General features: G+C 34.2%; 1 protein-coding gene across 1 annotated transcript; it reads right to left on the bottom strand.

Annotated features, from left to right (window-relative positions):
- Positions 1-1974: 1974 nt before the first annotated feature.
- LOC136798958 (uncharacterized) lies at positions 1975-8035 on the bottom strand. Its single transcript, XM_067055645.1, has 11 exons — positions 7907-8035; positions 7610-7722; positions 7059-7210; positions 6457-6624; positions 5774-5900; positions 4619-4744; positions 3954-4068; positions 3522-3593; positions 2929-2977; positions 2320-2371; positions 1975-2175 (listed from the first exon to the last, which is right to left on the bottom strand). The coding sequence occupies exons 1-11, from the start codon at positions 8009-8011 to the stop codon at positions 2052-2054; spliced, it is 1203 nt and encodes a 400-aa protein (XP_066911746.1). The 5' UTR covers positions 8012-8035; the 3' UTR covers positions 1975-2051.
- Positions 8036-13639: the final 5604 nt, after the last annotated feature.

Below are 13639 nucleotides of genomic sequence, written 5' to 3'. Positions count from 1 at the left end.
ATATTTATTTAGAAACTTTTTCTTTTCCTTTATGCGTGTATAAGAAGCGTAAAAGCCGACAAAAAAAACAATTAAAAAAGGGCTATGAAGAAAATTTTTCTCTGTGTACGTTTCTTTGACCCCTCCCCTTCCCCTGTACGCAAGCATACGCCTTTTAGAAGACCCCCCCATTCGCCCCTTAGTTCGTACGTACTATGTGGACGGCAATGAGTTTAAAGTCCGAAGGGCTAGAGTTCAATCTCTAACCTTTCTCATGCAAGAAAAAGTGAAGCCTTAGAAAATGCGCCGCATTTTTGACGATAGATTGAATCTAGTAATTCCTTTGTTTACGATTGATATTTTTTTCGAAATTTAGCGGTAAATTTTAGTTTCAATCCGTCATTTATGTAAAAACCAGGCGAACCGCTCAAGGCCGTGCAACTTTGGTAGGATTTGTTGGCTTCAAATCCTACCAAGGAGATTGACTTCTAGCCCTTCGGGCTTATACTTCATTGGTGGACGGTCCCTATCGAAAACAGGAGCTTATAAAATATCATAACGTCGAAGAAGAGAAAGTCAACTGTAATTTATGTATCATTTACCGTGAATGTCACAGCGAATGAATATCACATATGAAGCTGTGAAGACAAACGCCGATTTCATTCAACGTGCACTCAACGAGAGAAAAAACAAAAAGTAACCATGGCAATTATCCAGGATCTTGGATGAAAGCTGTACCAATCAAATAACGAATAAGAAACGTAGAAAAGATTCAGTGAAAGAGAGTAATCTCATACTCGGGGTACCTAAGGCACTCCCGAAAGGTCCCATGAAGCTTGCACCTTAACGTAAATAATTTTTAGCTTTTTTCGAAGCATTTCGATATGGAAAACAAGATGAAAAATCGTAAAGTTTCGAAAGAACCCCATTTTTCAGCCAATTTTCATGATTTTGATGACGTCACAGAAATAAGAATTTGAACTTCTATTAGGAGAAAGCTTTTGATTTCAAATTTTCAACAATAAAGGTGTAAATCAATAAAAGGAAGCGATCCACGAGAAAAAAAATTAATGTTCTTTGCTGCCGTCAGAATATTTCAGCCAAAACAGGTTTTTTTGCAAAAACATTGACGTTAAGGGCCGGAGCCTTATGAGACCATTGGGGATTGCCTTACTCTCGGGTGCCTAATAGCCGGGGGTTTGGAATAAACAGGGGGTTGGAAAAAATCTCAAAATTTAATAAGGTTTAAATGTCCTGGGTGGAAAATGTTCGAAAAATTAATTAGCGGGGCCCCCCAGCTATTAGGTACCCGAGAGTAGGTACCCCGAGTACATAGTTTTTATAGTCGGAGTCAGAGAAAAGATTTCTTTTGAAGGACACTCGTTTCACTTATTTTTCATAAGTCTCATAGGAGTTTTTTAACTAATAACTGGAAATAGAAAATTATATAATCTACTCGAACTTAACATGGGGATAATGTGCTCCCCATCTCCGATTCTTTGGATACTATTGTGATTTAAACATGCGCCATAAAATTATTACAGTTTTTCTCCACAGTTTAATTTCAGAGAAAGCTAAGATGTGGTGTTTATAGTATGTATCATATTTCTTCTATAAATTTGTTACCCCTAATTGTATAATATCATATAAAAAAATTGTATATTCGTTATCTATCTAAACATATCTAAATACATCTAAATGTTGAAACATGTAAAATGTTACCCCTACTTTTATAATATCGTATAAAGTAGAAAAAGTTATATATTTGTTATCTAACTAAATACCTCTAAATGTTGACATGAATGCGAAGATAATTATAAAACTATAAAAAGAAAAGTCTAACCAAACGAAACAAATCTAATTTCTAGCAGGTACCTGCCAGTGGGTACACAAATTTATCCCATGCTTGCCTGGCATACTCCCCCTAACATAATATTTGTTATAATCAGGGAGCGGTTGAAAAACCACATTAGACTCTGAACTTTTCAGTCTGTCTATAACAGGGATAGTGTCAATTTTGAATCAAAGTTTTGATATTCAAAACTCGGCCTACAGATATCGTATTCAATGACCTAATTGACAAGTTTCTTGACTGCTTCGCAAATCCTTTTCAATGATTCCATTCGAGTCTCTGGGTTACCATTCGTCACGGAGATCCGAAAGAAATGCCGGTATTTCTCTGGACAAAGTGTGAACCTGAGTGAGAGGAGGAAAAATGTATAAATTTCATACTTAATTTCCCAATTATCCCTTTATGGCCTCAATTTCAAATTTTACGAACGACATTATAAATTATTGGCTTTTAAATTTTGATGAGCTTGAAAATATCACGTGACTCACTGAGTTCCTGGCAGCATATCTGTATCATTTTCGTTGCATAGCTTGCGTAAATCTGAAGAAAAGAGAAAGAATCACTTAACATTTTGCAGTCGTTATCCTCTTAGGAGTACATTAATTCCATCAATTCGTTCTTTTAGCGCTTTACCCGAGGTCTGAATTGTGGTACTTTTGGCTCAACCCGAATTAAGAAAAATCTCCAAAATTTGGCACAGATTAGATGGAGTTTTTATAAGATACTTTGATATTTTGGTCATTGGAAGTAACAAAAATAACGCGTTCTTTAGAAAAAGTAACAATATTGTTTTATTACTGGTTAACGACCAACCAAATCAAATAAGAGCTTGAAAAAACTCCATCTCGTCCCAATTTTTGGTACAGTCGAAATTTACATGTTAGCAAGTTTAAAAAGTGATGTACTTGACCAGATTTTTACAAATGAAAGCTTCCTTTTGGGTGAATTTTTTGATACACCTTTGTTGTATTCATCACTTCTAGAAACCCATTCCTGTGACCCATTTTTTTTAATGTTTAAACTTGGGATATCGTAGACCACATAAACGCTTGAAATGAATATAGTCTATTTTAAAGTAAAAATCTTCTATTATTTACCTCTCGCATCGTATTTTTCTGGCAATTGAACCCAAAGAAATGCTGAACCCTGGAAAAAAAGTGAAATTTTGAGTTAAAACAAAAAGAAATTGGAGTATCAGAATGTATTACAAGCAGTGCTGCAAATAAGGAAATTTCAGTTGGCCGGTAATTTTGCACGTGCGGAGAGAATAATTTTGAGCAGCGGTCTAGGGGCGCTCTAGGCTAGGGGGCAGAGCCGTCTTAAAATTTTGGCAAATGAGTAAATATGATAGAAGTAACTTTTTAAAGCAGTTGTTATAATTATAATTTGAAGAAATGTAATTCAAATGATTAAGAATTACAAAAGAACCCTATAAGCCTATAGCCTTCAAGTTAAAAACCAGACAACAAAATGAAAGATTGAGTTTCACAATGACCAGTAGAAACTATGAAATGACCGGTAATTACCGATCACCGGCTGTTATTTGCGGCACTGATTACAAGCATGACGTTCTAAATTAACGAAACGCCATGATTACAAGGTAAAATCTAAAGAATACAGGCTCATTTAAAGAATGCAAAACCTTCTAGGCTATAACATAATAATTGGAACATCGAAAAGTGGTTCTTACATCTGGGTAGCGGAAAGTGACATTTTCTGGTAAATTATTTCTCAGGTATTCACAACATTCAGCAAGCACTTTCTACAAAAATAACGATAAATAAGTAATTATAACCAACACGAAAAATGAGCCAAGAGGATTTTTAAATAAGTGAGTTTCAGAATCGAGGTATTCTGCATGGCGAGAGTAACCCAGATAGGAATATTTTCCCCGAATCAATATCCACAAGTCAATTATTTTAACCTTCATAATAATGCCTTGTGTGGGAATCTTAAAAACTCAAGATAAAGCAAATGCTTTTGATTTGCAACTAGCATTTTTATTTTCTTAACTCGTAACTCGCAAAAGGTAACTCGTAACTCACAGATTTAAGGGTAACTTGCAACTCGCATGACCAACTCGTAACTCGTAGAGCAAAAATCCAAAACATATCACACAAACCTTGTAAGTAGCTTTCAGTTTTTCACAATATGCAGGGAAACTTGGCAACCGTAAGATATGCATGAGGAGGTTTTGATTGAATGTGTTCATTCCACCTGATGATTCATAGTGCGGGCTGGTAAAAGAGATAAACAAATACTTTGTTGTTTTCAAGGAATTAGAGTTTTCAGGCTTGAGGCATGTTGCAGTAATCATTATCTTTTGTTGAACTTAACTGGCTTATACTTAAAGAATTTGGCCTACAAAACGAGACATGGTTTAAAGAATCAATACTACTTTACTTTGGTAGTCAGAAAAGAAAACTTTCATCATTTCGATTTCAATTTATTCAAAACCTCAATAAAATGCTCATAAAAGTCGATCAAATTAAACAGCCTATACTTTGCCGTTTTTGAAGTTTAAAAATGTCTTGTCAAACGGACATTTATTTATACGAAAAAGCTAAATTTCTCTGTACTTCTGCCCACGGTCCCCGGGAGGGGGGGGGGGCACTCATATGATCTGGCCTACGTCATGTGCCGCGCTTAAGGGTGGGGTTTTTCAGGATCCCAAATTGCACTGTAGGGGTGTGTTTCTGTGATTTTGAAAAGCATTTTGCGCGGCACAAACCGTCGTGGCTACGGTCGCCTAGCTCGATAAACAATGGGTTATAAACGAAAACTTACTATAAACAAAGCTGCTTGACGAGAGTGGTAGTTGCTTCCAACCATCCGATTCTGATGGAAGGGAAAGCGATCTTGGAAATTGTCGCGTTAGAGATCACATTCCCATAACCTGATTCGTCACGATCACTTTTCAAAGATAGATAAAAACAATTTATTACTGTTAGTCAGAGTAAAGGGCTATTTTAGACCACATACCAATTTGGCGAGCAATGTTCAACAATCAACATTATTGTTCGTGGTTAACAATATCCACCTACATTTTTGGAATAATTGCAAATCGAGCTTGCAATATAATTTACAGATCTTTTCAATTATATTGTGAGCAGTTTATAATATATTGCTGGCACTCATAAATATTATTGCCCAACGATATATAGCAACAAAGGGACATTAATTAATTTCAAAAAAGGAAACTTTTTCTACATCGATCTATCCATCTAGAGCTGCTAAAGATGAGTCTAGTTCTGCTATAATCGATATTTCTTTATGTGGTGATCGATTTTCTTTCTTCCTCAATCTCCTACAGTAAAGGTGACGGGTAAAATTTATCACTTGTAGCGTTAGAGTTAATATATGTGTACTGTTACATCCCTGTCTCACAAGTCCAGTGGAATTCTTTCCAGCAGCGGGGATATAAATCGTATCGAAAAAATACATTGTGCATTGTTTAACATTAAATTTCAAATGGAGATGAAACAAAAATCAAAAAAATTAATTTCCTCGTGGGGCTGCAATAATTGTAGGGCAACTTTCTCCACTGGGGACAAAACTTTTCCAGTTGGAGGAAGCTGGGGGGAGTCCCACCGGGTCTGTGAACCAAGTGAGTAGCGTTAGTTTCGGGTTGGAAGAATAAGCGGAGCGGAAGGAAAAATTATCAAAACTTAATAAGAAGGGGGCCCCTTGTAATGGGTGGAAAATTTTTGAAAAGGAGGCAAAAACAGCAGAAATTTGGCAAAAACGGGAGCTTTCAAAAAACATTTTCCCAAAAATTATAAATTAATAAACGGGGAGGGAGGTTGGAATAAGAATATCCTGGGTGGAAAATTTTAGAAAAATTAATTAGCGGGAGGGGGACGCTTATTAGATACCTGAGAGTATTCCATTTCAGTTGAAAATTTGATAGCGAGCTAAAGACCTGAAATTACTATTGCTTACAGTTTATCATAATAAATGAGCCGTTTCTTTTTTGGTTCGTCGTTGAATTGAAACCATTGATATACGTCATCAGTGACAACCAGGTATTTATATTTTCTTGCTAATTTCACTACTCCGCGACAACATTCTGAAATAGAAAAAAAAATCAAGACTTCGCAGAAACACACATACATAAAGTCACTACAATCTATAAGCAGAACGAAAACATTGAAAAGCACGGGGATTTGAACTGGGAATCACTGTTTTATGATACTGAAACCTTAGTCGGTCCAGCCATCCTTCAGTAAATTACATTCGGTTGATTTTTAAAAATCTTCGAAGCCTTATTTTGTGTATTAACCCTTTTCATAGTTACATTGTTAAATAAAATACCACAAGTCGCTTCGCTTCCTGATTATTGCGGAAAAAATAATCAAAAAGGAAAACTTAATAATATAGGGCTTTCCAAAGTTATGTTTGATATTGCTATAGTATCATGTTTGTAGTATAGAAAGCATAGAGGGAATTATTCCATCGTTGAGAGGAGCCCCCAGCAGGTTTGAGAAAGTTTTGCGCGAACAAAAATTGCGTGAATTGCAAAAAAAAAAAAAACATTTCGTGAATGCGTAAATTTGGGAAAAGAATTGGCGTGATTGAGTGAATTGAAGGTCTACTGGCGGCCTCTTGAGACAATTAGTACGAACCTTCACTGAAGCTTGTGCCTTTTGGATTATTGAGGATAGGTAACAAGAACATCATTCCTCTGAATGGTTTTTCTTCCGTCAGTTCCGATTCATCACGACCATATTTTTGTAACAATTCTTCGAGATGAGTTAATGAAACGTCACAATCGTCTTTACCAGTAGAAGACACTGGCAGTAAAAGGATAAAAATATTAAAGGTAGTGAAGATGTAAGTGACCCCTGAATTGATTAAGATCACGTTCACACAATACGTTTTTTCTGTTTCGCTCCGAAACGAATAAATGAAGCCATTCTATTGATCAAATCTAATTTATTCGTCACTTCTAACCAATAGAATGGCTTCATTTCGTTGCGGAGCAAAACAGAACCGTTACCTGCGAACATATGGTATTTTAAACATTAATTAAATAACGCCGGTTATTTAGACCGTTATTAAGTTTTACTTTCTACAGTATCATCTATCAACTGAATCTCAGAAGGCAAATTTTTGGTGCTCGATTTTTGAAAAGGAACCTCTGCTTCATTTGAGTAAAATAGAAGTCACAATGGTATTTGCAATCACTAAAACGTGAAAATAGTAAATCGTAAAAAATAAAGTTTACCAGCGTGTACTTTCATCTTGTACATTTTAGCGAATTGAGTAGCCCTCCCGTAAGTAATTTCCTCCATCATAATGTGATCACCATTATCGAAGAATCGATTCATAACGAATTGAAGTGCATTTGTCGCTCCGAACGTCGGTAGCAGTGTTGAGCTAAGAAGCAAATAATTTGTTCGCCAAAAAGATAGAAAGCCAACTTTAAAACTTTGATTATTATTCAAAAATTATTATGGACTCAAAATCTAATCATCAAGAAAAAAAAACAACTATTTCATTTTTGCAGAAATCTAAAAGTTAGCAACTAAACGTCTCCAACATTAACACTGTTAGACAAGATGACGATCGATTTTAAGGATCGTTTGGCATTAAAGCTCTTAAGACATGAGAAACCATTTACTAACTCGTAGAAACTAGTGAGAAGGTTCAATCATTTTCATTTTTCTTCAAAAAGGCTCTCACATAGATCTTTTCTACAACCTTTATGTAATAAATAATATCCATGCTATTCAGAATAAACTAATAATTGAGCGATTGACTACTTCGAGAATATACCTTTTGATATCATTATCGTCATACTCTTTAATAAGGAATTTTGCCAATTCTTCAGTGAACCCAGGTGCTATGAACGGAACGTCACCGTATTTGAAATCGTATAATGTTCGACTCTATATGAATAAGGTGTCAGTGAATAAGCTGAATGATATTGTCTAGGAAAAAAAACTTGCAAGCCCATGTTATTGTTAACGAGGCCAATTTCTGTTCATGGATTTCAAACACCTAGTACAATAAGAGTAAAATATTTGACTTAGTTCTACAGTAAATGATAAAACAGATCAAGTCAAACCTCACTTCAAGTGAAAGTCTTTGAGCTTCATTGCACAGTGGTTTGATCATTTCACAATGGAATTCTGGTAAGTCCCAGAAAGCCATGTCATACTTGTAAGTACCTGTCATGATTATAATTTGCTTTTGTTTTTCTTTACTGTATATAGGAAACAGTAAAAGATTATACAGATTACAATTATAATAGTTACTGTCAATCAAATCGAAGTGAACGATATCTCCTCTACAGGTAAACGTATGGGTTTTTTATATGGAAGTGGCTGGCCCGGCTAGGTGAGGTGGGAAAGATTTTCGAACGTTACGCTAAAACGTCACGTGACGTTCGAATATCTACCCCACCTAACCTAGCCGGACCAGTCCGCCTCCAAATTTATGAACAGCTACTAAGTTTAAACGGTTAGGTTTTACAAAAGTCAGGTAAACCATAACATATTAGAAATAATGAAATTAGATCAGAACCGATCCCTGTAAATGCGAAGCTCTTTCCTCAAGAAGTAACTCAATGCATGACAGGAGCGAAAGAAAGTAACAACGTTGTCCCAATGCAATAACATTTCAATACAAAATTCTAGATATATTAGAATAACAAGCTTTTTCATAAAGGGATGTATCTTGTTGCATCATTTTGGCACTGACGAATTTAGACAATAGAGCAAGAGCGTCGGAGACATACGAAGGAGTGCAACGCTCGTTAAAAGACAATGAAACTACAATTAGAAATCTCTTCATCTGATAATTTCGACATGGTCTACACAAAATAAAGGAAAAAAAGAGGTTACAGTATTTTAAGAATGAAGTATTTTATTCTTTTCATATTTTCAAATAATGAATTATAATACAAATAAAATATAAGGATTATAAAAACGATGTATAATTCATTGAAACTATTAAGGAGTATCAAATACTATCAAAAATATGATTTCAATCAAAAAACATTGTTAGAAAACTTTTTTGATTCTTATTTATAAATTAAAAAAACCACTTATACTGTATAATCAACCCCAAAATCAACCAACTTTAACATAAAACCAACAAAATGATAATGAACAAAGCTGTCTTATTTCCCAGTGACATTATTTATATAATATGCTTTAGTCTTTCAGCTTTTCCTGATCAAGATATAAAATAGAAAAACCAGAATTTTAATAATTTGAGATTTCAATTAAATTTTCATCTGGATCTCGAATATAAATTGATTGAATTGGTCCACAAGCACCAGTCCGAGGAACAATCCCTTCCTCAATAACAACATTACGTTCCTTAAGATGTTCAATGATTACTGGTAACTTTTCTTCCGCAATCAAACATATATCTACTGAGCCTGGTTGTGGTGTTTTGGCTTTTGGTTCAAACTCGTTTCCATATTCATGTAAATTGAATTTCGAATTTCCAAATTTCAAAGCTTTTCTACCATTACCAAAAGTTTCCACTTTCATGTTAAGACAATCTTCATAAAATTTGATAGTTTTGTCAATGCTTTGGACAGTTAAAACCACATGATCAATGGATTTGATTGAAAATGTTGATGCTTTGCTCATCTTATGGATCGTTGGTGATGTAACTATATGCTTGATTTTACTAAAAAACATCTCAGAGAAAAAAAAAATGCACTGGAAAGTATGAAACTAGAATTTGGGTGAAATTGAAATTATAAAAAAAAACGAAATGAAGGTCTTTTATAAAATCTTTCCCCAATAATTCAAAATATTCACTTAATAATCTTCAAATTATCTTTAAAAATCATTATCTAAAGATAGATGAGATGAAGAGACAGAGAGGGGGGGGAATACATAATTTCTGAGTCTTGGGTCGAAAACTATGAGAATTTTGTCCACTAGCCTTAGTAACTATGTTTTGTTTCACTTGCAAAATCAATGATTGTGAACAACCTTTATGGTTATTTTATATTATTCAGACAAAGATATATAAATATAAAACAATTAAAAAGATAATTATAATACAAGTTACTTCTGATAACCTTCCTAATAGTCTGATTTGATAATGGGCTTTTCCAGAAAAAGTTTTAATGGAGGATATAACATTTTTTGGAAATCTACCATTGTGACATTGAGACTTTTGAACCCCTGGACAGCAGGTCTAACCCCCAGACAAGCATCAGTTGATCCCACAGACAATCAAAATTACCCTCAAACATTACCCCCTAGACAAGGCACATTTTGTAGATTTTTCACAACGGATAATTTCTGGAAGAGCCCAATGATGATTGTTCCCATATCTCAACTGACAGTGATAGTGAAATTAGGTATGGTAAAAAGCTTTTGCAGATAATTATGTAAAATATGGAGGTTTTTTAACATGTACTCCGTATTCATTCAATGCAGGGCTCAAATCATCCATTGATAAAGTATATCTCTTATCTTTTCCTGATTTACGGGAGCTCTGTCCACTTTGACCACGCATTTTACAATGTTGCAACGCATCGTGAGCAATGTCTGATACAAACTTTTGAGATGCTAATGATATCAATCTTACTATACGTGGATCAATATTCTCAAAACCAGCTCTTTGCATATAACTGACAGTGACTGCATCTGGCACTGTTGGTACATAATCTTCAAGCTGGTTAACAAATTCTGATAAATTGGTTCCACTTGTTGGCATCTGTTCCTCTTCCTTCGGTTCAACCTTCACTGTAGCCGTGGGAGTAATTGGACCGGCAAAACTTTGGGCAGTTTTAAGTTGTTGTGTTAAGATATTGATATCTGGTTTCCTGTCTTGCATCTGGTTTATTGGTGTTTGTGACATTGTGATATTATATTTCTAATCAAATGTTATGAAAATATTAATATGCTCTTACATAGCTATTGACTATGAAGCCAGTATCATATCACCAAGACTGTCTGCTTACAAAAGCTTGCATAGTTTGATAAAAATTTGCACCCCCAGTCAAGAACTGATTAATTTCCCAAGAATTATAAAAACAATCGAAAAAATTGTTTTTCGCAGGAACACTTTTTCATTATTTGCTAGGGATTTTTCAAAATTTGGTTGCATAATGGCCAATTTTGTAATTTGCGGGTTTTCTAAATTTCAGGGTTTTGTTGAAAAATTGCAAAAAAAGTGGAAATTAACAGTTCCCTTTAAGGTAGTACGTGAGTAGAGAAAAAATTGTAATCATTTTTAATAGAAAAAAGAAGGTGTTTTACCAGGTTTTACTTTTGAGAAAAAGCCTGATGGAGTTTTGAAAAAACTTTGAAAAAAACAAACTTTGAGAGAACACACAAAAATGGACATATCAAATTAAACAATTACCGTATTACTTTGAATAAACATTATTTATTTATTTCTCTTTGCCTCGGTGCAGTTGTTAAAATTCAAGTTCTGTAGGTTGTGTCTCGAGTTTTGCTAAATTAATTCTATCCTAATACCAACTTATTAATCAATCCCCTTGTTCCTGTGTCTGGTCTAGTCAGGACAATCTTAAACTAATAAATCCAGGTTTTATATACTTTTTTATAAAGACTTTAATACTAATTGATTTTAACATATTTATACAATTACTTATTTTATTCGAATCATGCAATAAATATCATCCATTTATTTATATTTTCATAACTATCTTATATTTTATTTTACAATTTTACTAAGTCCACATCAGTATTTTACTGCATTGTATATATTACAAAACTTAGAGACCTTTTTTACCAAATAAATTAACAATAATAATAATAATAATAATAATAAACACCCCCTTCTTTTAAACGCCCCCTCGAATAAACGCCCCTCCTAAAAGGAAAATTATTTCATAAACGCCCCCCTCAAATAAACACCCCCTTCGAATAAACGCCCCCTCTAGGGGAGGGGGGTTTATTAAAAACTTGTGACTTTAATACTTCAGTACCAGTATTGATTGGGTTTGAAAAGGAAGATTTTAGTCATTTCTTGTAACCTGACAGAGCAGTTTTCGATGCAATTTTATCTGTTGAGCCTAAGAAATTTTGAACTAAAATCCTATAATCCAAAGGATATAATTGCTCTAAATATTTGACTTTTTAAAAATAATTTAATAAACGCCCCTTCTTTTAAACGCCCCCTCAAATAAACGCCCCTCCTAAAATCGAAAAAATTTAATAAACACCCCGGGCGTTTATTCGAAGTAATACGGTAAGCATTGATTGCACAACATGGCACAGAATGGGATTTCCTAATTTTGATATGTTAAAAAACACTGGGTTAAATGCCTGAAATGTGGGAACATTTAACAATTTACCGTCAACTACTCTAACTTGGGACTATCTGACAAAACATGGGATGGCAATACACAGCCACCATTTCATCAAACCTCCAAAGGCATTTGATTTGAGTTAATGAACGGTGTATTAAAAAATACACAATTTCTGTTTCTCACCAAGTAGGCTTTTAAATAGCAATATGAAAAAAATCCGTAGTGGAACACACCCAAGTGTCTTGAACGAGAAAGACCAAATAAGTGGCAAAACAAAAAAGTTAAAAAGGGCGCGCTATCAGTAAAAGTTATCGTGACATGTTATGACAGAAAGTATGATTGATAAACTTAGTGGAGTTACAGTTAATCACACTATAAAATCATGCTTTCAGAAAAACAACATCTGTCATCTACAGGATGTATTTTCCAACAACAAGGATGAGTTACCTGAATCAAGTTCAAGTTCCTTAGACAATTAATTAAAACTTGTAAACTTAAAATGATATGTGGGTAAAGGCCAAATTTTTGGTACACTGTCCCTTTCGTTACGTTTTTAAACTTATTACCTAGTCAAGTTTACTTTTTGGGCCTCTTCTTGTCAATTTATCATTGGGATGTTCCTAGATTCCATTTTCATGCTCTCATCTAATTTCTAAGCTCAGTTTTTTCAAAAATTGTGCCTGACATGGAAGATGGTCACCAAATTTGGCCCTTCCGTTACGCATGTATAATTTGAAATATTTAGTCAACTGATTCGCAAGAATCATTTTCCTTTGGTGTATATAGTTTCTATACCCATAGGACTACTTATTTTCACAAAAGCATTTCTGAATTAGAATTTGTCTCCAATGGAGATACTGTGAAGTGAATCTTGTTGTCCCTTCCGTAACGAATGTCCCTTTCGTTACTGCATTTTTTTATAAATGCTAATATAATAAAAATTCTGAGACTTTTTTGTTTTTTCTGTTTTCAAAACTAAGGTATTTGAAGACATTGCAATGTGTCTCGAGCTGAAAAGGTTTGAAACACTTCAATGAAATTTGATGAAATATAAGCAGAAAAGTGTCCCTCATCCGTTACGCTTTTATCATTTAGTTGGTAATTTATGATAGTATTTACAATTTAGTAATCATAGTTTTGGTAGATTTGTTAGACCCTTTGATTAGCTTCCTTCTACTATACCCAAAAAAGATATTCCATTGTTAAAAAGAAGTTAAATATAAAAAAAAGACATATTACAAAATAATTTACACATCAACTGATAATTTGTCCCTTCTGTTATTCAAAATACACCCTACCGTCAACTTGAAAAATATTTATTCAAATTTTATTTGGAGCTAAACCTTAGCTCAGGTTAATTCCAAGTCGAATGAAGTACATCCCGCCACCGCACCGAGGCGGCTATGAAATAGTATATTTCGGCTGCCGGTTATTCTTTCCTTCGCCTATATATATCCTACCGTCAAGCCCCTTTCAGCGCAGTTCAGCTCAGTCTCAATTGATCACAACTTCAATCTTTCATCATCTGAATAACGAACAACACGACGAACAAC

The sequence above is a fragment of the Clytia hemisphaerica genome, unplaced genomic scaffold (assembly GCF_902728285.1).
Source record: "Clytia hemisphaerica strain Z4C2 unplaced genomic scaffold, Clytia hemisphaerica genome assembly, whole genome shotgun sequence".
Lineage (NCBI taxonomy): Eukaryota > Metazoa > Cnidaria > Hydrozoa > Leptothecata > Clytiidae > Clytia > Clytia hemisphaerica.
The sequence above is the reverse complement of the archived record's forward strand: the minus strand, read 5'-3'. Positions and strand labels throughout refer to the sequence as shown.